Source organism: Acipenser ruthenus, chromosome 7 (assembly GCF_902713425.1).
Source record: "Acipenser ruthenus chromosome 7, fAciRut3.2 maternal haplotype, whole genome shotgun sequence".
Lineage (NCBI taxonomy): Eukaryota > Metazoa > Chordata > Actinopteri > Acipenseriformes > Acipenseridae > Acipenser > Acipenser ruthenus.
The window spans coordinates 1,755,297-1,782,994 of NC_081195.1; the positions used below are offsets into that span (position 1 = coordinate 1,755,297).

General features: G+C 37.9%; 1 protein-coding gene across 4 annotated transcripts in view; it reads right to left on the reverse strand.

Annotated features, from left to right (window-relative positions):
* The window catches only part of LOC117416071 (vesicle transport through interaction with t-SNAREs homolog 1A-like), a 119,558-nt gene that overhangs the window by 18,372 nt on the left and 73,488 nt on the right, over nt 1–27,698 (reverse strand). For 2 of the 4 annotated variants that reach the window (XM_034027109.3, XM_034027110.3), the window contains one exon: nt 27,625–27,697. In XM_034027109.3, coding sequence (XP_033883000.1) covers nt 27,632–27,697 — 66 coding nt within the window. In that variant the 3' untranslated portion in view covers nt 27,625–27,631. The remainder of the gene's footprint in view (nt 1–27,624; nt 27,698) is intronic. The other 2 variants (XM_034027107.3, XM_034027108.3) reach the window with 1 other exon arrangement.

A 27,698-nucleotide genomic window follows, 5' to 3' on the forward strand; every position in this document is an offset into this window, starting at 1 on the left:
AAAACATAGTTTGAATAATTAGGGATACAATCAGAGCTCAAAAGAAAGGTGTGTTTGTGTAGATTCATAAAGAGGTGTGTTTTAGAAACTCTGCAAGGGTTAAACTGGGGTAAAAGATTCCTGCTTTGTATTATTGTTATTTAAAAAAAAAATACATTATTAAATGATATGATACAAATATTGAATAAAATGCAATTTCAGAATACTGCCTTTTCACAACAAATATGAAATACAACATAGCTGCAAGGCTGTAGGCTGTTACTGTAAGCATGATACTGCAAGCCAGAACTGAATATGCAATTCAGACGTCAGTCATGGAAATGCTTGTTGATTAAAATTTACACCATAATACCGTGGTAGCATTTAAAAAACAGAATGATCTAGATATTCAAACAATGTTCAGACAGCATCAAGTTGGAACAAGCTTGCGTCTATTTTTTTTTTTTACTTTCCCCTCTTCCTAGGGTCTGATAATCATAACAGGAAACTATAAATAAACCATGGGGGTAAAGGTAGCACAGTTAATTACCTAAGATTGCAAAATGGTATAGAAGTATGTTTAAATTCAAATGAACACTGTGGTATTTTAATGATGTGTATTCATAAATAAAATAAGCAGTATTATTAATGCTTATTAGTATAAAATGCATCATAAAAGTCTTGACACACAGAAGCTTCAGCTTCATAGACCCTACTTCCAACACCACAGGAACAAATAATCATACCTTCGATGATGACGATTATGTTTATCATCAAAATGCTCCTCTATGCCATGTCGTGCATGCTTTTATCTTTCTAAGGTTTTCTGACTAAGTAAGGAAATACCACAGACCTTTGAAACTTGATAAACTGAAGATTAGTGTATTGCAGTACGTACCGCGTGTCAAATACAGCTTGCATTCTTTCCTTTGTGCTGTTTTTCACGTAGCTGCATGGCAACCCTTTTAAAGATACACTGTATATAAAAGGAAAATCGATTTAGAGGACAGATCTCAAACCCCAGTGCACTAGAGCAGCCATTTTGAAAACAGCTTTGAAACAGACTTTAAAAGTTGAAAGTGTAAAAAGCTGTCAGGATGTTAACAATGAAAAGAGAAATTACAGGTACGTTATTTAAACAGCTATAGCAACACATGGGGACGTGTAACACTATATTTTTCGGAACCCCGCTACTTACTCTTTAAGCTGTATTTTAATACACTCTCACTTCTCCCGTATGCTTTCTGCCAGATAAAACGTTCTTTTTCCAGTTGCTTACATTAAATAGGGAATTATTAATAACAAGGCATTCTTAATTTGTATAGCACATGAGTGGGTAGAACCAAAGGGATTTGAGTTGAATACACTAATAGACAAGGCCAGACGGATCACTGTGATCCACTATTATACAAACCGATTCATGTGCCAAATCTCTTGCAGGAAATCCTTTTAAAAAAACTGGAAACAATTATTTGGTTTCATGTGTTGTGGCAAGGGGTGGATTCCATTATTTCTCCCAAGAGTTTGGTCATCAAAGTATCAATTACTCCAGCATCTGTTTCTACCTATTTAAAAGCACTGGAAACAAATTCAGAATTACTGAAAAATAAAATAAAACGGTTTCATAGACCAGAACCAAAACACACATGCATTTGCCGAACATAATTTAGACAAATACATTTCGATTGCAATTAATTCCTCATATTCAGTAATAAATTATTACTTTCAAGTTTCACTTTTTGAATCAGTCATTTGTTATCTGGTTATATAAAGGATGTGCAGAATGTGACTAAACTGCTCTTACAAGGGTATTGTATGTTTTTCCTGTTCCAAAAACTTTATAGTGCAAAAGGTAGTTACAGTTCGGCTCGGATATCAGATGTGGGTCTTGCAAATAAATATCTTTTACATACGATTCCAAACCCCAAACCCCTATTTTGCAACATTTCATGAACAACAGAACAATTTGACAATACCTTTGATAGCTGATCTCTTTTTAAGTACAGCAGTTTACTTTGAAGTAGTAGCATCACAAGGGAATCACAGAAAAGTGCACAATTTGTAAACTAACATGGCAGCAATGAAATACTAAACAGCTACAGCTTCAGCATTGACATGCCGAGGAACTATACAGTGCAGGTACTGTGATTCATAACAATACATACATGAGGTCTGACCTTTCCAGTCTGGTCAGGTAGTGGCACATTATCATTGCTGTGTGAGGAAGCCCTAAAATGTGTTTACATGTAAATCTAGTGTTTGCAAGCTGAAACATGAAATAATAGAATAATATAACCAAATAAAATAATTCTTAAAAAAAAAAAAAAAGCATGCATAGTAATGTGTTAAATACATAGATCTTGCAATACAGGAATGATGTTATCTGTTCACTCTGCAAAAGACAATGACGGCAATAGGGAGGCAGAACTCAGGATCACTCATCTTCGGAATTCCTTCAAGGAGCTTTACGTTTATAAGACTCAATTTGTCAAGACAAGAATCTTGGCACTTTCTTTTAAAATGGTTGACAATCGAGAGATACAACATGAACTAACATGCTGTGTACTTCAGACTCCACAATTAAAATATGCTAAACAGGATTGTTTAATACCACAGTGCTGGCACTGTTCCTTCTAAGCAGAAGAAGTAAAGCTGACAGAAATGCACAGGCACTTAATCACTGTCAGGCATATCACAATATTCTTTTTAACTTTCCATCAAATAATTACACTGTTATTATTTGATCGGTATATCTAGCATTCAACTGCTATCAAGTGTAACGAATACTCGAACACTGACAGTGAAATCTGAACCAGCCCTGTGTACCTCCAGCTACGATTCATTACTGTACCTAAAAAAAAAAAGTTTGCTAACTGAAACCACAACTTTTCACAGATGTGTACTGAATTAACTCAGTTACTAATGCTTAATATTATGACATTTTTTCAGTGGTCAGGAAAACACCATGCTGTGCTATGTGTTGAACTTAGGCTGACTAATTCAGATCATTTGGTTTACTTTTAACTGTTACCATATGTTTTATATCTGACTTAATATTTAACATTGAAAACACTGGGAAGCAGTTCATGAGGCATGAGTTGCCCAGAACTCCCCAACCAAAAAAGAGTTGAAAGAGAGCTAACCAATGCTTTAAACGCCATGTTCTAAACCCTTATTAGTTTTGACATTATTACCGACCCCTCGTTGATTGGGCTGACAATCTTGTTTTTTCATATTTCAGATAAACTGCTGCATCTTGGTACCGTTGCGATAGGTCACATGATCTGATTGCGACGAGACCACTGAAGTGAGTTTGACCTACAGCACATAAAGTAGTTACCAGGAAGCAGGTCTCGTCTATAGATCTTTGAAATTAAAGTAGAACGTAAAAGCAACGAACCCAAGCCCTTCAGCAGAAGAAAAAGTGGACCACAGATAATGCTGCACGTGTTAATGAGAGGTAAGAACATTTTAAAACCATTGTTAGCACACCTTTGTGATATAAACCACAATGTATGCTTAGAGAACAGATGTTTGGGGTGGATTTACAAAATAGAAATGAGAAAGAAAAGACAATCAGAATGCCTAATCCTTTTTGTTTATTGACAAACCCTCTAACGAGGAGTGTGTTTGACAGGGCACACATCAACCTGCCAGTACAAGATCTGAAGCCTCTACCAAGTTAACCACAGAGTTGGCTTCTGACAGCTCTGGGTCATGACTGGCAACAGGTATTGTTTCAAAGGGAATGTCAATTTAAAGGAGGGTGGAGAGTAAACTTGTATTAGTTCCATTTAATTTCTTTCAGTCAACTCTTAATGTGTACACTTACGAATAAGGGTATTAAAAATTCTTTGGATACAGTATGTTTTTTTTTTTCAGAAACACAAACCATTTCAAAACCTATAACCACACTGAGCAAACAAGCCAAATGTTAAATGAAACAGTCAGCGGCATTCAAGGTATTTGGTATGAAAGCCAATGACATACAAAAAGGCATATGGATTACATTAAAATGCCCCATCATGCTTCCAAGAGACATATATTACATTGCATTTTTAAATACTCACTATGGCTGAAATACTATAACCTTATCCTAACATTGCAGCTGTTTGTTTACTTTAAAAGAACAAACTCAGTCTGTTCCACGGTAACAACGAAGTCACAAACTGCTGACCGTGTAACTCTTTTGATAGCTGCTATTAAACTAGATTTATTTACTTTTTCAGTCCTATGTCATAGAACAAATTATATATATATATATATATATATATATATATATACAGACGTGCTCAAATTTGTTGGTACCCCTCCACAAAAAACGAAGAATGCACAATTTTCTCTGAAATAACTTGAAACTGACAAAAGTAATTGGCATCCACCATTGTTTATTCCATATTTAATAGAAATCAGACTTTACTTTTGATTTTTTATTCAACATAATATTGTAAATAAGAAAACAAATGAAAATGGCATGGACAAAAATGATGGGACCGCTAACCTAATATTTTGTTGCACAACCTTTAGAGGCAATCACTGCAATCAAACGTTTTCTGTAGCTCTCAATGAGACTTCTGCACCTGTTAACAGGTAGTTTAGCCCACTCTTCCTGAGCAAACTGCTCCAGCTGTCTCAGGTTTGATGGGTGCCTTCTCCAGACTGCAAGTTTCAGCTCTTTCCATAGATGTTCGATAGGATTCAGATCAGGACTCATAGAAGGCCACTTCAGAATAGTCCAATGTTTTGTTCCTTTTCCATTCTTGGGTGCTTTTAGCTGTGTGTTTTGGGTCATTATCCTGTTGGAGGACCCATGACCTGCGACTGAGACAGAGCTTTCTGACACTGGGCAGTACGTTTTGCTCCAGAATGCCTTGATAGTCTTGAGATTTCATTGTGCCCTGCACAGATTCAAGGCACCCTGTGCCAGGCGCAGCAAAGCAGCCCCAAAACATAACCGAGCCTCCTCCATGTTTCACTGTAGGTATGGTGTTCTTTTCTTTGAAAGCTTCATTTTTTCGGCTGTGAACACTGAGCTGATGTGACTTGCCAAAAAGCTCCAGTTCTGACTCATCTGTCCAAAGGACATTCTCCCAGAAGGATTTTGGCTTGTCAATATGCATTTTAGCAAATTCCAATCTGGCTTTTTTATGTTTTTCTTTCAAAAGTGGAGTCCTCCTGGGTCTTCTTCCATGGAACCCACTTTCGCTCAAAAAAGCGACGGATGGTGCGATCAGAAACTGACGTACCTTCACCTTGGAGTTCAGCTTGTTTCTCTTTGGCAGTTATCCTTGGTTCTTTTTCTACCATTCGCACTATCCTTCTGTTCAATCTGGGGTCGATTTTCCTCTTGCGGCCGCGCCCAGGGAGGTTGGCTACAGTCCCATGGACCTTAAACTTCTTAATAATATTTGCAACTGTTGTCACAGGAACATCAAGCTGCTTGGAGATGGTCTTGTAGCCTTTACCTTTACCATGCTTGTCTATTATTTTCTTTCTGATCTCCTCAGACAACTCTCTCCTTTGCTTTCTCTGGTCCATGTTCAGTGTGGTGCACACAATGATACCAAACAGCACAGTGACTACTTTTCTCCATTTAAATAGGCTTAATGACTGATTACAAGATTGGAGACATGTGTGATACTAATTAAAGAAACTAATTGGTTTGAAATATCACTATAATCCAATTATTTATTATCTTTTCTAAGGGGTACAAACAAATGTGTCCAGGTCATTTTAGAATATCTTTGTAGAATAAGCAATAATTCATCTCTTTTCTCAGCTGCTTTGCTTTATTCTATGACATACCAAAGGCATGCAAGTATACATGATAAAATAGCTTTTAATTTCATCACTTTTCAGGAGGAATGAAGCATTATTTCAATGAGCTGTAAGGGTACCAACAAATTTGAGCACGTCTGTATATATATATTGTGAGACAGCAGGGAGGGGGTTAAAACCTCTCTGCAGTAAAAACATGTGCGGAATGCACATTTGTCTGGGTTAATTGTTTTCTGTTAATTGTTTTATTGTTAATTATCACCTGCACCTGGCTTTGATTGTAAATTAGAGCCAGGTGCAGAGTTTATAAGGAGAGCAGTCAGTCTGCTCTACGCTGCTGAGTAGAAGGAGGCAGAAGAGGTGCTCTGTCTCTGAGTAGCCAGAGAGAAAAAAGTAAGTGCGGTGTCAAACCTGTGTGTTGAAGTTTGTGGTTTTGGGAAGGACGGGAAAACAGCGTAGCTGTCCCGCGTTAGTCAGGGTGTTCCTGAGAGTTGAGTTAGTGCTCCAAGAGGAGTTAGGTGTTTATTTTGTGTTTTTGTTTGTTTTATTAAAAGTGCGCGTAAGCGCTGAACCACCTATTTCTGGGTCTGGGTCAATTCTTAAAGGGGCAACGAACCCGTGAGTGGTGCAATTTACCACATATGGTGGAGAATGCGGGCAGAGTGTGTGGGCATCCCTACGACCCAGAAAATGGATTTTAAAGAATTAATTGCAATGATCAATCGCAACACCGCTGTTCAGAAAGAGCAGACAAAGAAGTGGAGACAGGAGTGGGGGCTACCGGATCCGGAGCCGACAGAGCTAGACCTGCTACTCCAAAAGTGGGAGCAAGCAAGAGGTACCCCGCTGACTCCAGCTCCAGAGCCCAGAGGGGAGGAGCCGCCGCTTCCGGAGCCCAGAGGGGAGGAGCCGCCGCTTCCGGAGCCCAGAGGGGAGGAGCCGCCGCTTCCGGAGCCCAGAGGGGAGGAGCCGCCGCTTCCGGAGCCCAGAGGGGAGGAGCCGCCGCTTCCGGAGCCCAGAGGGGAGGAGCCGCCGCTTCCGGAGCCCAGAGGGGAGGAGCCGCCGCTTCCGGAGCCCAGAGGGGAGGAGCCGCCGCTTCCGGAGCCCAGAGGGGAGGAGGTGAAAAGCATACCTCCACCACAGCCCCGACCACCACCCCTACAGTCCAGTTCGGCGCCGCTGCGTCCAGTCCCTCACCCCTTGCTCCTGGACACCCTGCCGGTCTTCCTGGACCTCCCTGTGCTGGACCTGGAGCCCAGGGGTCTGCAGCACTGGCCACAGCTCTGCCCCTGGTTACCTGCTCCGCTCTCCCCGAGCACCCAGACGTCGCTGGGCTGCTGCCAGACGTCGCTGTTGCTCCCCCTGTTAGCTGCTTCGCTCCCCCTGGGTGGTCGGACATCACTGCGCCAGTCCCCAGGGGAAGACCTGTGTCCACTGCGGCATCCTCCAGTGCCCCGGCCTACGCTTCGGTCGGCCCTGTTAGCCCGGTGGGGTCCCGTGTCGCCGGTTTGCGGTCCCTTCCTGGCAGCGCCGAAAGGACCGACCCATCCTCAAGCCCGCCCGTGGAAGAGGGCGGCAATGGACATTGCTGGACTTGAGGCTGGGTGGTCTTTTAAGGGTGGAGGGAGGTGGCCGTGGTATGGCCGGTGTCTTGAAAAGACATGGGGGGGGGTTGTGTGAGACAGCAGGGAGGGGGTTAAAACCTCTCTGCAGTAAAAACATGTGCGGAATGCACATTTGTCTGGGTTAATTGTTTTCTGTTAATTGTTTTATTGTTAATTATCACCTGCACCTGGCTTTGATTGTAAATTAGAGCCAGGTGCAGAGTTTATAAGGAGAGCAGTCAGTCTGCTCTACGCTGCTGAGTAGAAGGAGGCAGAAGAGGTGCTCTGTCTCTGAGTAGCCAGAGAGAAAAAAGTAAGTGCGATGTCAAACCTGTGTGTTGAAGTTTGTGGTTTTGGGAAGGACGGGAAAACAGCGTAGCTGTCCCGCGTTAGTCAGGGTGTTCCTGAGAGTTGAGTTAGTGCTCCAAGAGGAGTTAGGTGTTTATTTTGTGTTTTTGTTTGTTTTATTAAAAGTGCGCGTAAGCGCTGAACCACCTATTTCTGGGTCTGGGTCAATTCTTAAAGGGGCAACGAACCCGTGAGTGGTGCAATTTACCACAATATATACACACACACACACACGAAACGGATGTGCCTTAAATAGTTCAGTTTGTATTCTGCTGTTAGCTAAAATACATTACATCTTTTACTGTAGATCTTTTTTTTGCTGCAAATCTTTTATATATTTTCAAATTAACAAATGGTCTATTCTCTTTAATTCAGCCATCATTTAAAACACCTTTTACAAAATCTCAGTATTTGGAGGTACTATTTTCTGTAAATTACGGTATCAAAATCTGAAACAGTAAATTGTGACATTTTGGTAGTATATTATGACTATCAATGGAATATATTATTTTATGACAACAGATATACAAGTTTAATTGATATACTATAATGTGGCAGACCCCATGGAAGACAGCTGCTTTGGTGGCCTGTGTTAACCCTAAGCAGTGAATTCCTTTAAGTGGTGCTTGTGGCATATATTTATTCTATATAGAAATGTCAGGGTTATTAGAATGTATAGTTAATCTTCAACTGTATTGCTTTTAAACCACATAAACATGTTTTGTGTGGGCTACGTACATGAAGTTGGGCTCCAAAGGATTCCTGAAAATACTGAAGCATGGACATAATGCTTATGGATAAGGACTTCAAATGAAAAGCTTTCAAACACTGAATGGATGACTAGCTTGCTGTTTATTCAGGCATGTCACTCCTGGTACAGTATTGGGACACATGTACAGTACACATGTCCCAATGTATCATAGAAAACTATTGGGTTGGATTACAATGGATGCCAAAAATACATTTTCATAATGAGGCTCAGAAAAGGAAAACTATTACCAATATACACTTACTGTACCCAAACCACAGCAGAGATATCCTTAGGGGCGCTGGAAATTCTATAGGCTTTCTTAAGGTTTTTGCACATGGGCAATTAGAAGAAGAACTGTACACTACATAGGGATAGGGTGACTGACTTTTAATTGACCTCCTCCCTCTTTCGGTTCATACTTATAGATTGAATTGGCTCACAAACACAGAGTACTGTGTGTAGCTGTCTGTCTTGCAGGAAACATTCAGTCTATTCTATTCAGATTTGTTAAGATGTTTGCAATGGCTGTGTCTTCCAAAAAGTTTGTAGGATGATCCATCCATTGTACTTCACCACTTTATACTTGTACTTTATTAAATGTATTAATGTAATCCAAGTCCTTTTATGTATAACTTCTCATTAGTACTTGCATTGCTAGATACATTTAAAACTCTAAAGTGGGGAATAATAAAGCTGGAACATGCCACTCTGTGCATTCTAGAAACGAGCTTGGTCCCAACCAGGACTTTCTAGCAGGTTTTAAGTAACATTTTAATATCCACTGAATGGCTGCAATGCTCTGGTGTACAGGTCTTATCGGTCAATAACACCAATGACTGAGTTCTTTTTCCTTTCCATATCCTTGAGATTCTCTGCTGCTTCTCAGACTGTCTGTCTCTTGTAGCTATCCTGTCACACGCTGGTGTGGCATCTCACAGGTGGCTTCAAGCAGGGAGCTGTCAGCTGAATCTGGGCACCTCCAGCTCCCTGCTCGACATCTATGCTCCTTCATCAAGAGAAAACACTGGCTGTGGGCCTTTCGGGTAATCTGTATGGAACTCAGGTCTGCGGAAAGGTGAAGGCTGCAGTAATTAGGGAGGAGCGGCTGGAGTTACAAAAGCCTGAGAGGAGAGGAGAGGAGCTGCCAACATCAGCAGGTCACATGTCAAAACAGCTCAACACCTTCGACAGCCAACAGGAAGTGAGACTCCAAGGCTGCTTGGAAATCAGCCAACTCACGGACTGAAACCAACGATTAGGCACCAATTCCTTTAGATTGTCTTAAAGGCTACACACAAGTAACCAACATACAGAACATGTGGAAGAATACAAACATCTAACAATTTCATTTTGAAAACAGCAACAACAACAAAAAAAGCATAATTTTCCTTTTTTTTTTTTATAATATTGTTTTTTAAAAGTTCCCTCTTTTCTTGTGCATTCCTTTAAATCCTGGTTTGACTTGTCAAATGCTTCAGGTTCCACCAATATCAATCCTAAAAGCTTCCAAACGAATGCTGCAAAGACGTTAGGATCATACTCAGCACTAGAATAACTGCTCAGTAATGTACAGAACATTGTGTTTACCGGAAACATTTCAGAGAAAAAAAAACACCCCAAAACACAATTCAAGGAATACATTTTCACATTTAGTCACCAGATATCTTAGCACACCTTTATTTGGCAAAACATATCAAGTGTCAATCCACTGGGGACAAAGCTTCTATACAGGTGAACAGGTTTCTTCCTCAGGTTACACACCATGCAAACATCTCCCATGAGATGAGGCTTGATGGCCCACTGTCATTGCTCCATCAAACAGTGACAGGCTCAGGGTTATTAATGTGAGTAACATTCAGTGTCAGGTAGCAGTGGAGTCGAGCTGGGTTTGTGTGGCATTCTTTATCTTTGCCTGGCTCTTGCTTATCTCTTCCCCCAGAGATCTTATTTCAACTTGCATTTCTTTTTTACAAGAACAAATCTTAGCTCACTAAGCCCTCAAGGCTGCATGGGAGAAGTTATGCAACAGGATACACTGTAAGTACCCACTAATTAACATATAGTTGTTTGTTGATTATTAAACTCAATGGGAATGCATAATACAGGAATACTTCCTGTACTTTCAGTTTATGGAGTGCAGTATAAGACATGGTACAAGCGAAAAACTCATAAGGAGTGATTTCCAGAGTCCTTAATACACGCAGCGTGGAATGGGCCAAAACCAGATTGGCCATATTGGATAAATGACTCAAACGAAAAGAAATGATATATATGCCGATTATTCTTTTAAAGATGTTGAATGAAAACGAGGCTAAGAATTATAGTTGTGCACAGCTGCATTGTGCTTCACAGAGCCAAAGAAAGTCACAACTGTGGCCTAACTGATTTGTAGGTCATACAAAGTTGTCACTATAGGTTACAACTTGGCACTGTCAATGTCAGATATGCTTCTCAATGTAATAATTTATTGGTCCATCCAAGAATATCATCTGGACAGACTAGACACACCTTTAAATGTTAAAGGTCAACATGCTACAATTTTTCATTCAAATCGCAAAAATTGTGTTATATATTATGGTGTTTTTGTTTTGTTTTTTTTGTTTTTTTAACAGCATTTTTTCCCACATAGTGAAAACCACTGATAAACAGCAATAGAAAAAATAAGATCTGTTTATAAAGTAGCACACAGGGAACAAGTTAAAAACCAGAAACCATTTTAAATGTAAACAGTACTTTAGAAATATGTCTTATTGTGTTTCCAGCTTATTTAATGTCCTTTCAAACCCTAGTATAACATTGACAGTGTTCGCTAGCAGCCTGAATGCTCTCTTTGTGTAGATTATGGTGGGTGGGTCAATCTATACAGTAGTAACAATGCTACTTTTCATAATGTAATAATATATACAGACGCCCAAGTTTTTTTAATTAAGTGACCACAGCTGGCAAATGACTATTAAAAGAGCAATAAAACAATGCAATCCTATTCAATGTCTACACTAGGAAGCCAATTAGAATGTTTGTTCTTTACCCCTTGTGCTCAATTCCCAGCAAGTTTCTTCATAAAATCCAAAAGCGTTGCGTTGACTTCACAATAATAAACTTTATCTCCCTCACATCGGATGTCCGCACTCAAAGAAGCAAGTTCAAATAATTAATATTTCATATTAGTTAATCTTCAAAGTTAAAAACACCAAAAAAAAGAAAAAAATCAACGTTTCGACCAAACAATGGCCATCCTCAGCATTTCTCTCATCACTGACAGCTACATTTTATTTAACCAAATCTTAATTCATTCTCATTTAACACATAGCACTTGTCAATTCTCTCATTGCGTAATCATATATGTGTTAATAAAACACCATAACAGCTGCAGTATACCTGTCATAGTAATGAACAGTATTGATCACCTTAAATTACAAAAAACATAAATCAGTATGTCATAGATAGACAGACATCAATCCATTTACTACTCAAAATACAAAATTACTTTATTTACCAATATACCCAAATCAAAATCACACAATTTGTTCAACTTTTTTTTTTTCTTTTTAAATATATCAAAATTAATCCAAAAAGACATAATACCAAATCACAACAGGTGATGAAATACATCTACATTCAAGTACAGCATACACACAAATAAGAACAAACATCTCCACAAGCACACCCATACATAAACATGCATATATATATATATATATATATATATATATATATATATATATATATATATATATATATATATACACACACATATATATATATACACACATACATATATACACACTCATCTACATACATCTACATACAATATATGCACAATACACATTCACATGTATGTACAGTATATGAAGAAAGAACAATAGTAAAAGGGAACCAATTATCTTTCAAGTAAGCATCCTAGAAATCTTGAAACGTTATCCACAAAGTATTTTTTTTTACCAGTAAAGAAAAGGAATGAAATCCCACAACAATACAACCTCTTTCAAGGTGATAAGCCAGTCATGTCTGTATAACCTTTATAGTGTGCTTGCAGTTTTTTTTAAACTAGAGACCCGCACAGTACGGCTGCACAAATAAGTGGATTGGGTCTTCTAGTGAAAGCAGTACATTAGATTCGGTTTATGATGAGAACATTCCAGTAGACATTATTGCACATTAGGGGGCAATCAATTAAGAGTTTGCTAAATTACACAGATCATTGCTTGGTAAATGCAAATCTCATATTACAACATGTTCTAATCATGAGGGGGAGACTACCTTGTCATGACTGTACAATACCCACGCTGCTCTATCCAGCTCAGCACAGCATCTGTAGCAGATAAACAGGTTTTCATTATTTTTTTTTTAGCTTGTAAATGTTTACGCCAAAAGGTAGGTAACATAGCTATGTCCTTTTTTTTTTTTTTTTTTTTTTCTTTTAGGTAATTTTTGTTTCAAAGTATAACCCAAATAAAGAAACTCAAGATGTTTGCAAGAACAAGGATGTCAAAGTGAGGCACTGCTACCATAAAAACAACACGCCCTGTGTTGCACTACAGCTACATCCCTTGTCCTTTTGGAAAAAAAAATCTAACTCTATATATTTAAATAAATGCTACATTTTGTAAAAGATTTGACTTATTTTTAAGAGGTTCGTAGCCCCTGTGATAGAGACTCAGAGACAAGATTTGAAGTTTTAAATAGCATTTGCGTGCATTTTTATTAATTACAGAAATAAAAGAACTGAAAGCAAAACAATACAAAATCAAACCTCCCACATGGAGTACTAACTGAACACAGTTTCCTTTGAAAACCATAGAGGTTTCTTCACCGTGACAGCCTCTCTTCACACAGACTGGAGACTGGAGACTGATATTCCTGCTTTCTTATATACCTGCCTGCTAATCACAGGCAGGAGACAATCATTACATATTGGAGCCAGGTGAATCTCACCCTGCCTCCCCTCCTGTGGCATTCTGGGGGATGTAATCTTTTTGCCCCTCTTGGACTACATCTTCCTCTTCCATGTCTGTCACAATTTATACTTTTAGTCTATTCCAATGTTGGTGAGTTGATCCCATATTACTAATAACAATAGCTCAGCCTATTAGGTGGGTGGTAAAGGCCAAGGTTGACAGTGCACAAGGAATTCTCTCAAATGCTTATTGAGTTGTGAGGATTTACAAAAAAACAAATTAAAAAAATGCTCATAATTATAAAGGTGCACATTTTCATTTTCATTAGGCCATGCACTTCCCTCCTGTGATTCTACATTTAAGCTGGAAGCACAATTTTTCTTGTGACCAGCAGGTCAAAAGGCCAGCCAAGGCAGCCACTGAAATCAGCACCTATACTGGAACTGAGCCCAATTAGGTTCTTATACAGGACAAAAAAGTGTTCTTATACGACACACAATAGTTCAAACAAACACAGCCTCAGACAGCATTACTATGGGACGCAGCAAGTTCTTCCCTGTTCAACATGATGTCCTAAAATGAAACAAGGCAACATTGAGGGCACAGGGGGTTTGTAGCAGTACATAGCAGCAGTGCCAGAGAATGGATACTATTCCAGCTAGTACCAGCTTCTTGGAAACGCTACGCAGCATTTGATATTGTTTGGATGAAATCAGTTCTGTGGCAACAGAATGTCTGTTCTCATAATCAGGGATCGATTCAGCACAGTTACAGAGAGGTTTATACTGTAGGATTGTGAACAATGTGTATAACTGCTGAAATCTAAAACAAATTCCCATAATAAAAAACTATAGAACACCATCATACCCTGTGACACTTCTTTATTATTATTATTATTATTATTATTATTATTATTATTATTCAGCAATGGAGGGTGTTCAACTCTAATTACTGTTTACTACCACTGCATCATTTTTAAGCCACATCTTATAGACTTGCTATGATGTAAAATCAGACAAAGTGAAATAGACACCTTGTGATCACGCTGTGTTGAACATAATATAAAACACATGCATAAAAATGATATTCAAATATTAAATTAAACATTATACCAACGAGAACAGGATGAAAATGCTTTGTGAATCGGCTCAGCTGCTTGGGATTGAATTGTGTGTGCCCCAGCTCAGCTAGACAGAAGTTCAGTCACTTTGCCCCAGCTCAGTTGACTGGCATTAATGTCTGTGCTTCCCTGCTCAGCTGCCTGGCACAACAGCCTGTGTTCCCCAGTGCAGTGGGCTGGCACTAATACCAGTGTGCCCCGGCTCACTTCTAGGCCATGCTACTGTTATTGGTCAAAAGTAGAGCAGCAGCAACTGTGTGACCCAACTCATTATCTGATTGTCAGACTTCCCAAACACTACAACAACCAGAAAGTGTACGGAATGATAACCAAACGAGAAAGAAATAACCTCTGCAAGTGTATCAATCCCACAGACCATTTCCAAATCTCTTTTAGAACTATGGATGTACATTAGCATGCATGTTTTCATTGTGTAATTTAAACAAAAATAAATTAAGAATTAAAAGCATGATTCTGTCAACTAAAATAGTTGTGTGCAGGGTATACTGTACATCTATATGTAACCTACAATACTAATGGGAGTCCCAATTACACTTTTTATTTTGTACTTCAAAAGGATTCAATATGTCAGAATCTCCTCATTCTGTTATAATGAGGGGAAATTGAATCTTTAGAAATGAAAATTATTAATGTTATGATTTTACTTTGAAGATATGATGCTATTAAATATCTATACAGTATTCAGTTTTTTGAGGTGAAGTTCTATATTTCTAATTTCATAAGCATTTTTAGATAATTAGATAACTTGCTGTACATAGACATCCATCTTCTACTCTTATACAAAAAATCTACTGCCAGCTCAATGGTACTATCTTATGTTCTTACTAAGCTGATGTTTCTGTAAGTACTGTACATGACTAGTAGCCAGTGCCAATGCTTTTTGCAATTTCAAATTGCACCTGACATCTATTCAAAACTAAGGGAATGTTCACAGGTAAAAGGACATCATTATTGTACATTAGACCCTATCACTGAACTGTCTCCACACACTGATACTACAACACAAGTGTTGTCACTAACCTTTGCTCTCACCGAACAAATGAAAGAGTGGAGCTTGTGTTACTATATCGTGATCATATTTTTGTTTTGTAGTACTGACCATTAAGTCTGAAATCCTGTCAAAATTTTAATAAAAGACTGCTAAAGGAAACCAGTGTTTAAATTGTTTCTATGTCAAGCAACCCCTAAAATACTTGACCACAAAGCAGTTTTTAGCTTATATACATCAATGTCTTGGTAAATAAAAGCAAATCGAGCCTGAAAGTCTGGAAATATGCACAAAACAAATAAACCACATTATGTCAATAATATTCAACACAGCATGCAGTTCAAATGAGGACTGGTTTTATGCTTGAAGCAGTGGGTAAGGCACCTAGTGTTACTTTAAAGTCCATTTCTGTGCACAAAATAAAATAATTGAATAGAAAAAAAAAGTATTTTATTTTAATTATGTTAGTGCTTGATTTTCCCCCCTCAAAATACAATAAAAAAGATACATTTTATTAGGTGATTCAGAAAGTGCATTAACAATGGATAACCACAGTCCTTGAAAGACCAAAGATAATCATTGTATCTAAGGAATCTTAGACTCAGATCACTTGGGTTGGACCAGCGGTGTAGTCGAGGGTATACACAGGTAAACGGCGTTTACTCACTTTTTAATTTAGCAATATAGCGTTTACCCACTTCTCATATATGGGATATAGAGTTTACTCACTTCTACTCTCCTGTGATATGCAAATGCTGGGTTAAAGACAAGATATTTGAACAGTGAGCGTCTGTGTTGCGTTGCTGGGCGTGAGACTGACAGCTGAGAGCTCTCAGTTAGAACTGTGGCGTGAGCAGGGGGGGGGGGGGGGGGGCGTGGCCACTGGACTGCATGTTCTGTGTGTGAGCGAGTATGATTGGTTGTTTATTTTCTGTTAATGTTATGTTGTTAGGCACACTGGACCTTCAGGGCAGTGTTAATAGCCTTCATCCTAGCCCGTGAAAGGACGCTCCCAGAACTGTTCAGTGAAGCACACCGTCAGCTCTGTGACTGTTCACGTGAACAGCACCTGAAAGGGTTAAGGACTATAAGGGTGGCTGTGGTTGGCTGAGGACCTAGAACAATGTATCTGTTCATGTTTATCTGTTCAATCTTTCTGTTCAACTCTACTAAACATGGCAGTTTACCCACTTTTTTATTTACCACTACACCACTGGCTTTGCGCTATATGTAGGCTTCAGCTGTGTTTCTTGGTACAGTATTTTTCCCTTCCTTTTCAATAAATTTTAATAAATTATTTTGGGAACACCTGTACAGTTTCCTTTACTGATTAAGAATAATGACATTTAAATCAGTAAGGAGATGTAATTACAAAAGATAGGAGAATATGGCTTTTAACAGTGAATACAGATAATTTCAGAAGCAGGGCTACATAATTATGTGTTGTTGAAAGGCCCAAAAGATTCAGATTCAAACCAGTTTGCCTCTGTCAGTGGGCAGAGGGAAAATATCAGATTCAGATTCAAACATGCGACCTCCAATTGTCTTTGTCAATGGGCAGAAGGAAAATAGTAGGTACAGCATAGTTATTCTGGAAGATAAAATGTAATCTAAAGTGTGAATCTGAAGAATCTAAACCTTGTTTGTAATATATAGACAATGCATCTTGTTAAGTAAATTGTAGCTCAATAAAACAGGATCATAGGGGCTAAACCAGATGAGAATTCCCCGACTTCTCATGTTTGTGTGAGTTTAAGTTGGAGTGGTGGGTGTCCTAGGGCTTGTGAAAAGTTAAAATGGCCAATGGCAGGCCCCAGCCCTGCTAGCATTGGCTGCAGCAGAGGCAGTTTCAGTGTGAACTGACCATCATTACAAACAAGTAGGCAGGGCAGTTTTCTGGTGGTTGCAAAGCAAAGATGAGATCACAAAGACCTGTTCACACAAGAAACATTTGTGAACTGCCATCCTGGTCAGTCTTCTACTGTGCTTGCAAATTATCTGTCGTTAATAATGTAACAGCTTACCTGTTATACAGCGTGTTTGTACTCTACATACAGTAAGACTTGCAGTATGCTTAGGGTAATAGGTGTGGGTTCACCATGATTTGATTATCGCATTTTCTTCAAAAACTATTTGAACTGACATTTGGCATTTAATTGTTTTAACAAATAAAGAACATCAATTAAATCATGTATGCAGCCGACCACCTTTGAAGAAGTCAATAGTTCAACCTTAAGCCTCCACTGAGGCGAAACACATTTCTCAACAGTCGTGCTTGTGTAATTTGGCAAATCCAAGCAACAAAAAGTTCAATGACAGGGTTGCTCAGCAAGAAAGAGCCTTTTATTTCCTCTTAGCTCTATAAAAATATGCTAAAAAAAATGGGAAGCATGACTCAACTTTCACACCAAACCATCCTTCTCTTCAAACAATTACACAAATGAAGAACAACTGTCCCCCTGGTCTAAAAGGTCAGAGATTTATAATCATAACCAAATGAATCCATTAAAAAATATATTTTGTCTAAATGTTTCTTTGACGACTTAGGGCTGTACAGTATTTTCATATAATATTATAAAACCTTGACACACACCTTGATATGGCATCCCTTAAAACAATAAGGAGTACTGTTGTTCCTGGTCCAATGCATGCATGTGGGTATGTGTTGTAGAACAGTACACACATCACCTTGGAACAATGCCTGCGTCATTCTCCAACACTATTGCTTCCTGTCACAATATTCACCTAAAAAAAAATTCAACTTCATGAAAATAAATTCACAAACTGCACAGCAAGACATGCATACGGTCCTGAAATGTAGATACCACACTACTTTCACAATATCCTGAAAGAGTAGGAAGCTACTGCCTTTTCCGCTTAGCCCTGGTTCTCTTTTCAAGTTAACCCAAAAACAGCAATTATGGGGAAACAATAGTCAATGCGGGAGAAACAGCAGCTTCTATCTGGCAGACTTCTGGAATGTGGGCTTTATCATTTTTATTTTTCCTTTTAAACAAAAGATTTCAATAAAGTCTTTGTACACTTTTTCAAACTCAGAAACATGTTTCCCTAGCTTTCTGAACTGCCTCTAGAATTTACCTAAGATAAGCGGCATTGAAATTGTTCACACGATTATTAAGGTACATCAGCACTAAATGAAAAATAAAACATAAACTATCCCACCTTGCTGTTCCGAATGTATTTGGTCATTGTATAATAATCAGTATGTGTCCAAATAACAGTTTCAATTCTAATTTTCCTCAGTAACACAGTGTGACTGTACACAGGGAACGTCCGAAATAATGCCAGACAATATTTCAGCATCAGATTGTTCAGAAACTGATAGGGAGAAATTTGTGGCTGAATTCAACTTTCCCACTCAGCGGTGTGTAGATAATTGTGCATGTGTTGTGTCAGGAAATGCAAATGAAAACCAAATACTAAAGGATGAAAAAATGCAATATTTATTTGTTTTGGTCGGATCATTCCGAATTTGCTAGTATATTTGATATGTGTCCATTCTGCAAAACTTCCGAATCATCTGGAGCTATATCTAAGACTTTGGACACGTATATTGAAATAACACAGTGCTGCTATAGTTGTGGGCAGGTCCCTTCATTAGTTGGAAATGAGAACAACTCTGTCTTGGTTTTCTTTTGCACGCAACCACTTACACAGTAGAGACATTTTTTTAATTTTATTGAATGCAACAATAATCATAATAATGCATCAAAATACAACATGTGAAGGAAACATGTACAGTGTGAAAGATGTCTACTACACAAAACGAAAGCAGGTACAAGTTCCTTCCTTATGGAAAATTAGACGGACCATGTTTGTCACACAGACTAGTGTGTTTCCACACGGATTTAATATAGCTTATACAACGCTTCATGGGCATGTGCCGGTACGTTTCAGAGCACATGTGAGGGTACATGTGGAAGTCATGCTTTTTGACTCTTGAGAACAGTGATTCTGGACATAGCAGTGTGGCATTATGCAGATTGGGCGAATACAGATTATTATACAATGACCAGATACATTCGGAACAGCAAGGTGGGATAGTTTATGTTTTATTTTTCATGGATGTACACTTTAATCTAAAAGACAAAAGGAAAAAAAAAGTTTTAATTGAAAAAAGAAAGGAACAGTGATAAAAAACAAAAAAATATAAAACGCAAGAGCTGTGAGAGGCTAGTGCTATAAATGTGAATTTATTTTTGGTTTATTTTTAGCAGACGCCTTTATCCAAGGTGACTTACAGAGACTAGGGTGTGTGAACTACACATCAGCTGCAGAGTCACTTACAACTACGTCTCACCCGAAAGACGGAGCACAAGGAGGGGAAGTGACTTGCTCAGGGTCACACAATGAGTCAGTGGCTGAGGTGGGATTTGAACCGGGGACCTCCTGGTTACAAGCCCTTTTCTTTAACCACTGGACCACACAATACAGGTGTTAGCCCGCTTCTATTATTCAGAAACAACAATGAATTAAGTCACTCGTGCCACATACATATTTACCTTGACACATCCATTCAGATATTCACATTGAATAAAGCTGATAAAGATTAAGAAATTAGAAAATATATTTTGCAATATGATATTTCTTATCATGGATAAATCTTATTTTAGGGGACATTGAAACATCATAACAATAATACTACTACTACTACTACTACTACTACTAATAAACTCAATCGGTATGTATAAAACATTTATTTTCAGTGTCATAAATTAGCCTGTACTTGGCAAAATCATTAATCAAGGTCAATCTCTGTATTACAAAGGGAATGGAAAATACTCTTAGTCAACAAGTTTTAGCCTAATGATTATATCGACCAAATAGTACAAAGGCTGCCTTAGAAATGCTCCCCTTGTTTACAGACCACCTGCTGTTCCTGGCACCACAAAGACATCATCTTTATGAAAGAAAATAAATCTGAATTGTCAGTGAGCCAAGAATGCCAAAGAAGTGCCAACTATTTCTGTGACACATGATATTAGTCTATACTTGGGTCAACCCAACATCCTTTCACATACAATACAAACACCCAGCACATGACACTTCATTTCAGTTAGCTCAGCCTGGACTGCATTTAAATGAGGCTCCACTAAGTGAATAGCTATTAAAACATGGTAGACAGCAGTCTGCATAAAAATGCTTCACAATCTGTGTAGCAAAGATGTTTTATAGATACACAAATGATACAGGGATACATTATTCGGTTAAAACAGCTCTTTAGGAAGCATTGGGGGGGGGGGGCTGGGTGTATTTTATTTAATATTTGGCTTTCCCACATGGTAGGAAAATTGCATCTAGTTTTATCTTTTGTTTTTCTGTGGTTTTGTTTCACTGGTGCTCCGAGAAATTAGGCTATTTGTTGTGAATAATGCAATCTGTAGTCCTAGATTTCCAATGCTGAAGAGCTGAACGATGAAGATCAAGACCTACACAAAGTATCATCGTCCAATAAGCCCTCCTTGGACACTCCTTCAGGACAGTGCTCATTACATGCAAGCGGTTTTAACCTATCAGTTCGGTTGTACACACACATACTACGATGAGAGGAGGATTGGAATTGTGTTGTGGGTCTCTGTACAACAGCAGCTCTAGAAACATGACTCCGGTATTGCACCTCTGACATTTTTAAACCTTATCTGATGAGACAAGGAGCAGAACAGGAGCAGACAGCAAAAAAAAAAAAAAAGAAAGTAGGGATTTTTATTTTTTTTTCAACACAGGAATCACTTAAATATTTACATATAAAAATTTGGTAGGATATATATATAAATGGAGCACAGCCAAATCTTTCAAAGTTGACTCAACTCAACTTTACCCACAGATTCATAGAATACAGTTGCGTACAAACTGTGGAGTCGATATCTCTAACCAATCAGTCTTCATCATTCTGGAATCCAACAAGTCACATGAGAGCATTTCCATGACACTGTGCATGCAAAGTTGCTATGTGAAATTAATTCTGAGATATTAGCATTGTAAGTAGTGGTGACCGGCAGGCATGGATGAAAATCCTGAATTTAAAGAACTGAGACTGTCAAGTACCACCCTACCCCCCCCCCCCCCCCCCCGTCCTCCAACACAGGACTTCCTTTTGTTATCAGATAACACACACAGGAACGTGTAGGTGCCAAGCACGGCAAGGCTATACACTGCCTTTTTATTAAAGTACATTACTTTGTACAAAGTGCACATGCTGCTAAGAAATCCTATGTGGCTGTGGCTGGTAAGCTCATGTCACCCAACACATAATGGTGCACTGAACTTAAAGACATGCAATGAAGACAGTGTGATGGATTCTAATTGCTATAGGAACCCTATTATCTATTGAAATAGCTCCATACCATACAACAGCAAACAATGTAGTCAGTACTGTGATACTCATACAGAATCGCCTCATTATTTTATCATGGCAGCTGCTCAACTGCATCCTCATATAAATGGCCTGTACAGAATAATGCACAAAAGGAGATTCATTGTATAAACAATTCAGTGTGTAGACAGTTTATTTTGTCTAACTAAACATTTTAAACCCTCTCTCTTCAAAAAACAATAACATTTGTGGCAAAAAAGCCCTAAATAGTAATATTTTGAATGATTTGTTGATTTCTGTATTGGGTTACAGATGCAACAGCGTACATATCACAAAGATTATATATATATATATATATATATATATATATATATATATATATATATATATATATATATATATATATACCAAAGGGTCACTATATGAAGATAAAATGCATTTGAATATTCTGCATTTTTGCATACTTATTGTCAGTTCATGAATAAAAGCTGCTTTAAAATAATACAATTTGTAGATTGGAAAACAACCCCAATTATCAAATTTTTACACAACAATTGATAATGGTAGGGGAAGGAAAAAAAAATAAAAATAAAAAATCACCACAATGAGAAAATAAAGTCATGTCAGAAACTCAAAATGTGCATTAATTAATGGTAGTAAATAATTAGTATTACACTATTCTGCTGTTATCTAACCAGTCTAGTAGGCTTCTGCTCTTTGCGGAATATGCATATTCTTTATAGAATATCAGATAATATTACAAAGCAAATTCCACTCTGAATTTGAAATGTGTGTCACGTTGATGAATAGGTCTTATTTCTCTGTGTAGGATTCATAATTAGCCAGCGAGGCTTTCTTATAGCTGTTGTTTCTGCAGCAGCTAGTTTCTTCAACAACTTCAACCCCACTGGATAAAATGCAAGCAGCCTGAGGATAATAACACTGCACACCTTTCATCTTCCCTATCAAGCTGGAAAAGTTCAGTGCTTCCTCAAGTATTTTTTTTATTCTTGAGCAAATACACACCCTAGCAATAAATATGAATCCAGATGTAATGAAAAAATACAATCTAAAACAAAAATGCACAATAAAGTAAAGCTGTAACTATGGGTCAAAGCTAAAAGCATGCTGCACCGTATGAGAGGTGATGCATTGTCCCTGTTTGAGCTGAGAACTGGATTTCAGTGTTGTGTGCTGAACCACCATAGTGAGGAAGTAAAAGAAAAACACACACAGATTGCTTTAACCAGGTGATACACTCAGCAATAAACAGTTTCACCCCAACTCAGGAATATCTGGCCAAAGTGCACGGAGGATTATTTCCCAGACAGATCACAGTTTGAATTAGGAAGTTCAATAAGAGGTTACATATTTTAATGATGACACAGTACTAGAATGTAGCTGACTATAATAAAATTTGTACAGGTGTGATGTACAGGGAGATGGCAATTCCAGTGCCAGGACTGATATCATGTTTATTCCGACATCTGGGAACCCCGGGGAAAGTGTCTAACAGAACACACCCAAGTAAACTGAACTTTGCAAGCTGTATCGTTCACAAATGTTTCAAAAACTTAAATAAACCATATTGGTGGTCAGAAATATAGCACTAATTACATACATGCTACACAACAGTTACGGATGATTGGAGCCTGCATGGCGACTGTTCTCATGCTACATTAATGCCAGGGAAATATGTCAGTACTCATGACATCTTCAGTACTTCTCTGGTGTCTTTAATAGCAAAAAGAAAAAGCTACACAGTCCATGCTTTGAGAATTAAAGAGGGTTGGAATGTGTTGACATGTCATTTACTTCACCACTACACTACGGATCACACCCTTCAAAACACCCATTTTTTTTTTTTTTTTTTTTTTTGCTGTGAATTCAAAAACACAACATATTGGATTCCTTTTGGAAGTCTGCTGGTCCAAAGAAACTGGGCTTTGATCATACCTGTCGAGTGGTAATGTGGACACCTGAGTTGTAGGAATATATTTTTTGGATATGGTTTGATGGATATATATATATATATATATATATATATATATATATATATATATATATATATATATATATATGATATAGATGGATATAGTTGGTGAACCTTGTACTGACACATTATACACAACCTTAACAGCACTCCATCCCCAGAGCTCCTGCACTGTAAGCATGCACTTTAATGAGTGATAAGAAAATGGAGGAAAGGAAACTAAATAAATAAAAGAATTAAAAAAACAGACTGAACTATAATTTGTTAAATCTTTCAGCTCCAATTAAAAATAATATTAAATATTTTTGTTAGTCTTCACTTCAGACTTCAAGAAGCCCCCAAGACTCCCTCAATTTGCATCCCACCGCAGCCCACTGTAATTCCTGCATTTCATTAATTATATGACCTACATATCAGATGTTTAATATTTCAGTGTTAAAAAGCAAACCTAACCCTTACTTGAGAAGTCTGAATTTGGAAATCATCTTTTTCTCTCCCCCGTCTTTAAATGTCCCAGGGCTAGATGCTTTGATCTAACAGAGTGTCTGACATTGTTTGCAAATTTGTATTTAATTATAGGTCTAACAGACATAACCATGCTACCCCACCAGTTCTTAAGCAGGCATCACCAGACAATACTAAATATGCCCAGTGCAGTAACAAGATCATAAAAAACACCTACACACACACACACAAACACAACACATGTACTGTACATACATACACACCAGCATCTTAGATAACATGTAACATGGTCATGCTTTCGGAAATACATCTCTTGTGTAATCATTTACTAATTTTGTTTGCCTACAGCTGTTTAACAACCAAATGACATGTCTGCGTCTTTAATGGTCTTGTTTAACATCTAAAATAACCCCAGAGCCACAGCCTGAATGTATTTGTACAGTGAGTCCTTATCTGTCTTTATGTGCAGCACAGCTATAAAAAAACAATCACTGTTTTTTGTGCTATGCTGCGGATATGAAACCCTTTCAGTTAAGTGTGTAGAGGTTGTTTTCTTGTTTGTTTGTCTGAAAGATAAGGCTTGTCTTGTCTCAGCCACATACCCATTTCAAAGGAAAGGCTTGACTTTTGATCCGTGTGACAACTGACTCGACCCCCTGCATGTTGCAGCAGCCCTTTCTGAGCATGCCCCGCTATATCTTTAAACACAGTGGCACTGTCAATTGTTTGGGTGACATGTGTGACACTACAGAGCTGCTCAGGCCCTTCCCAGCAGCATCTGGGCTGATGGTACACAGTGGAGCTGGCCACCACACAACTCTTTAAGAAAGAAAAAAGAGAACTGTATAAAGAGTGAGACAGTAAGCAGTTATCAGACATGAATACTGTATTTCACTTAGCAATAAGTAGTAACTCTTTCATTACTCTGTACAAAAAAAAAAAATCATGCCCTTGGTATTTATTATCTTACCTAACCACCAAGTTGGTGCAATGTCATAATTTCAACAACAAGCCTACAGAGAAACACTGGCGCCAGTCTATTCATTTTCTACTGAAATGCTGTGCATTGTGATTTCCAAACCAACACAATTTTAGGAAATGAAACCGAGGGCGACGGACTCCATGTGTCATCCAAGTGCTTCTTAGCTTCTTTCCTAGAACATTATAAATAACTTGATAGGGTTCAATGCTCTTTGTAATCTGTGTTCCCATGTTTGGGAAGTTGGATTGTTTGATTGTACATCAGGGTAGTCTGAAAAGCCTGTGGGATGACTTCCCTGGTGTTTCATTTTTATAAATAACATCAGTGCTAAAGGCGCTTTTCTCCAGCTTACTGCACGACCGGAGGTAGACTGAAGCCTTGTAGAGTAATGGAAAGTGGATTTATCTGTTTTGCAGCCACTTTAACAAACAATACTTAGATGCAGACTTACACACACTAATATAGAGAAATGGCCAAGCGGTAATCATTTGGATCAAACAAATTAAATGTAAGAACGCCGGTAAGGTACACAAATCATGCCTCTGAGAATTTGCAAAATGGGTTCTTTTTTTAAACCCTTTACTCTGCATGATAAACTTCTCAAGCACACTTCATGTGCCATTTTTATTTAACATCATTCTTTACCCTTTAGGTCTTATTTAACACCGGTACACTTGCATGAACTCTTTCAGTTTCTGGTACATGCTGCAACCTTTAATGAGGAAGCTCCTTGGTAGATCTCAAAATCTGTTCGGGTTTAAGTCACTGTGACTCTGCAATTCCAAATATTTTGATTCTAGCATTTATCTATCTGTAGTTTAAAAATTCAAATAAAGATCTATATTTGGATTCTTTCAACTAAAGCACATTACTTTTTTTAAAGCTGAAAAATACAAATAAAGCTATTAATCATGTTGCTGCTCTAACACAGATGCAGTCTAACAGACATGGAAACATGGCAGTTCTGAAGAAAACACTGAAACAAGAGACAATAGAGAGTTTGTTTTATTTGTATTTTCCAGGTTATAAATTACTTTCAAACTCTATTCAAACTCAATATTAAGAAATGCTTTATTTTTATTTAAAATAAACTCTGCTTTCATACAAGAGAGGCAGAGTCCATCAAGCATAAACACAGAGAAACGCATTGGTTCAGAAAACTCATAAATCCTGATTTGAGTCTGCTAACCTGAAAGCCCAGCAAAGTCAAGTGCAACCGCACATTTCTAAATGCTACGTCTGATTAAGTCGTCCCATTAAGTGACAGCTGAACTTTAACATTAATATGATATTATTTAAATAACTGCATGTTATTTACTTTACACTAAAAATGATGAATGATTTCTGGACAGCTGCAATGACACAAAGCAGGCGGACCCCCTAATGAGATTTGACAAAATGGAGACATATGCAGAATATTGGTTACAGTCCGCGTCACCGGGGGCCTTTCCGCAAGCCGTGCTGGTTTTGATTGTCTACAAGCATTGAAGCATCTATTTCAATTGCTACTTCCTTTCTGCCCTGCATTTTAAATGTAGCTGGTGTCATTTACATATTACTCTTAATCAAAACTGTAACGTCACGGTTCACAGACAGGAATGGAAGCAGTTTGTAACATGGAGACGTGACAGACGTTCAACTGAACTTTTTTCCTTTTCTAAACCCTTGCTGTCTATGTGGCTTTGAGAAAAGGATAAAGCTTGTCTCTGGAAGTTGGACTGGCCTATAAAGCTCTACATAGCTGTATTAAAATATCGTTTTTATTGTTGCAGAGAAATTGTCTTTTTATTTTATTTCACAAAACCTTTTAACAAACACGATTCCTATACCCTTGGATACTGCTGCAGCAACAACAACAGATCTTTAGAATAACATCTCATTTGAGCTCAGAAATAGAAAAGAGCTCCCACAATTGGCTGTTTTGCAGAGAATGTAATATTATGACTACATGTACTTGCTTGTCATTAACAATGTGAGTTTATTAATGGCTGAAAAGCATTAAAAAACAGACCGGTCATCATGTAAAAAAGAAAAGAAAAGAAAAAAATCATAAATAGTTCATATTTTAATAAATTATGTCATTAACAAAGCAAACATCACTACCGAAATATAAAAGTGCCAAATAAAAGTACCTTTCTAAAAAAAAAAAAAAAAAAGAAATGTAAATTATTATTCTTTTTGTATTATGTTAGTATGTTGGAAATCACTAGTTGTGGTTGTTTTAAATAGTATTAAAGAGCCACACTGTATTTTCTTCTTCCAATATAATGTAGTATTTATTTTAATAATCCCTAAATGAGTAGTTTCAGTCCAGGTTCAATGTATGTAGCTGTGCTTGAAGTAGTAGTACAGGGCAACCCTACCTTGTTCTTACCTTCGCAACATTCCTGTGAGGATCCTGGAACTCTTTCCCAGATTGGCATCTGTTTCACGAAGC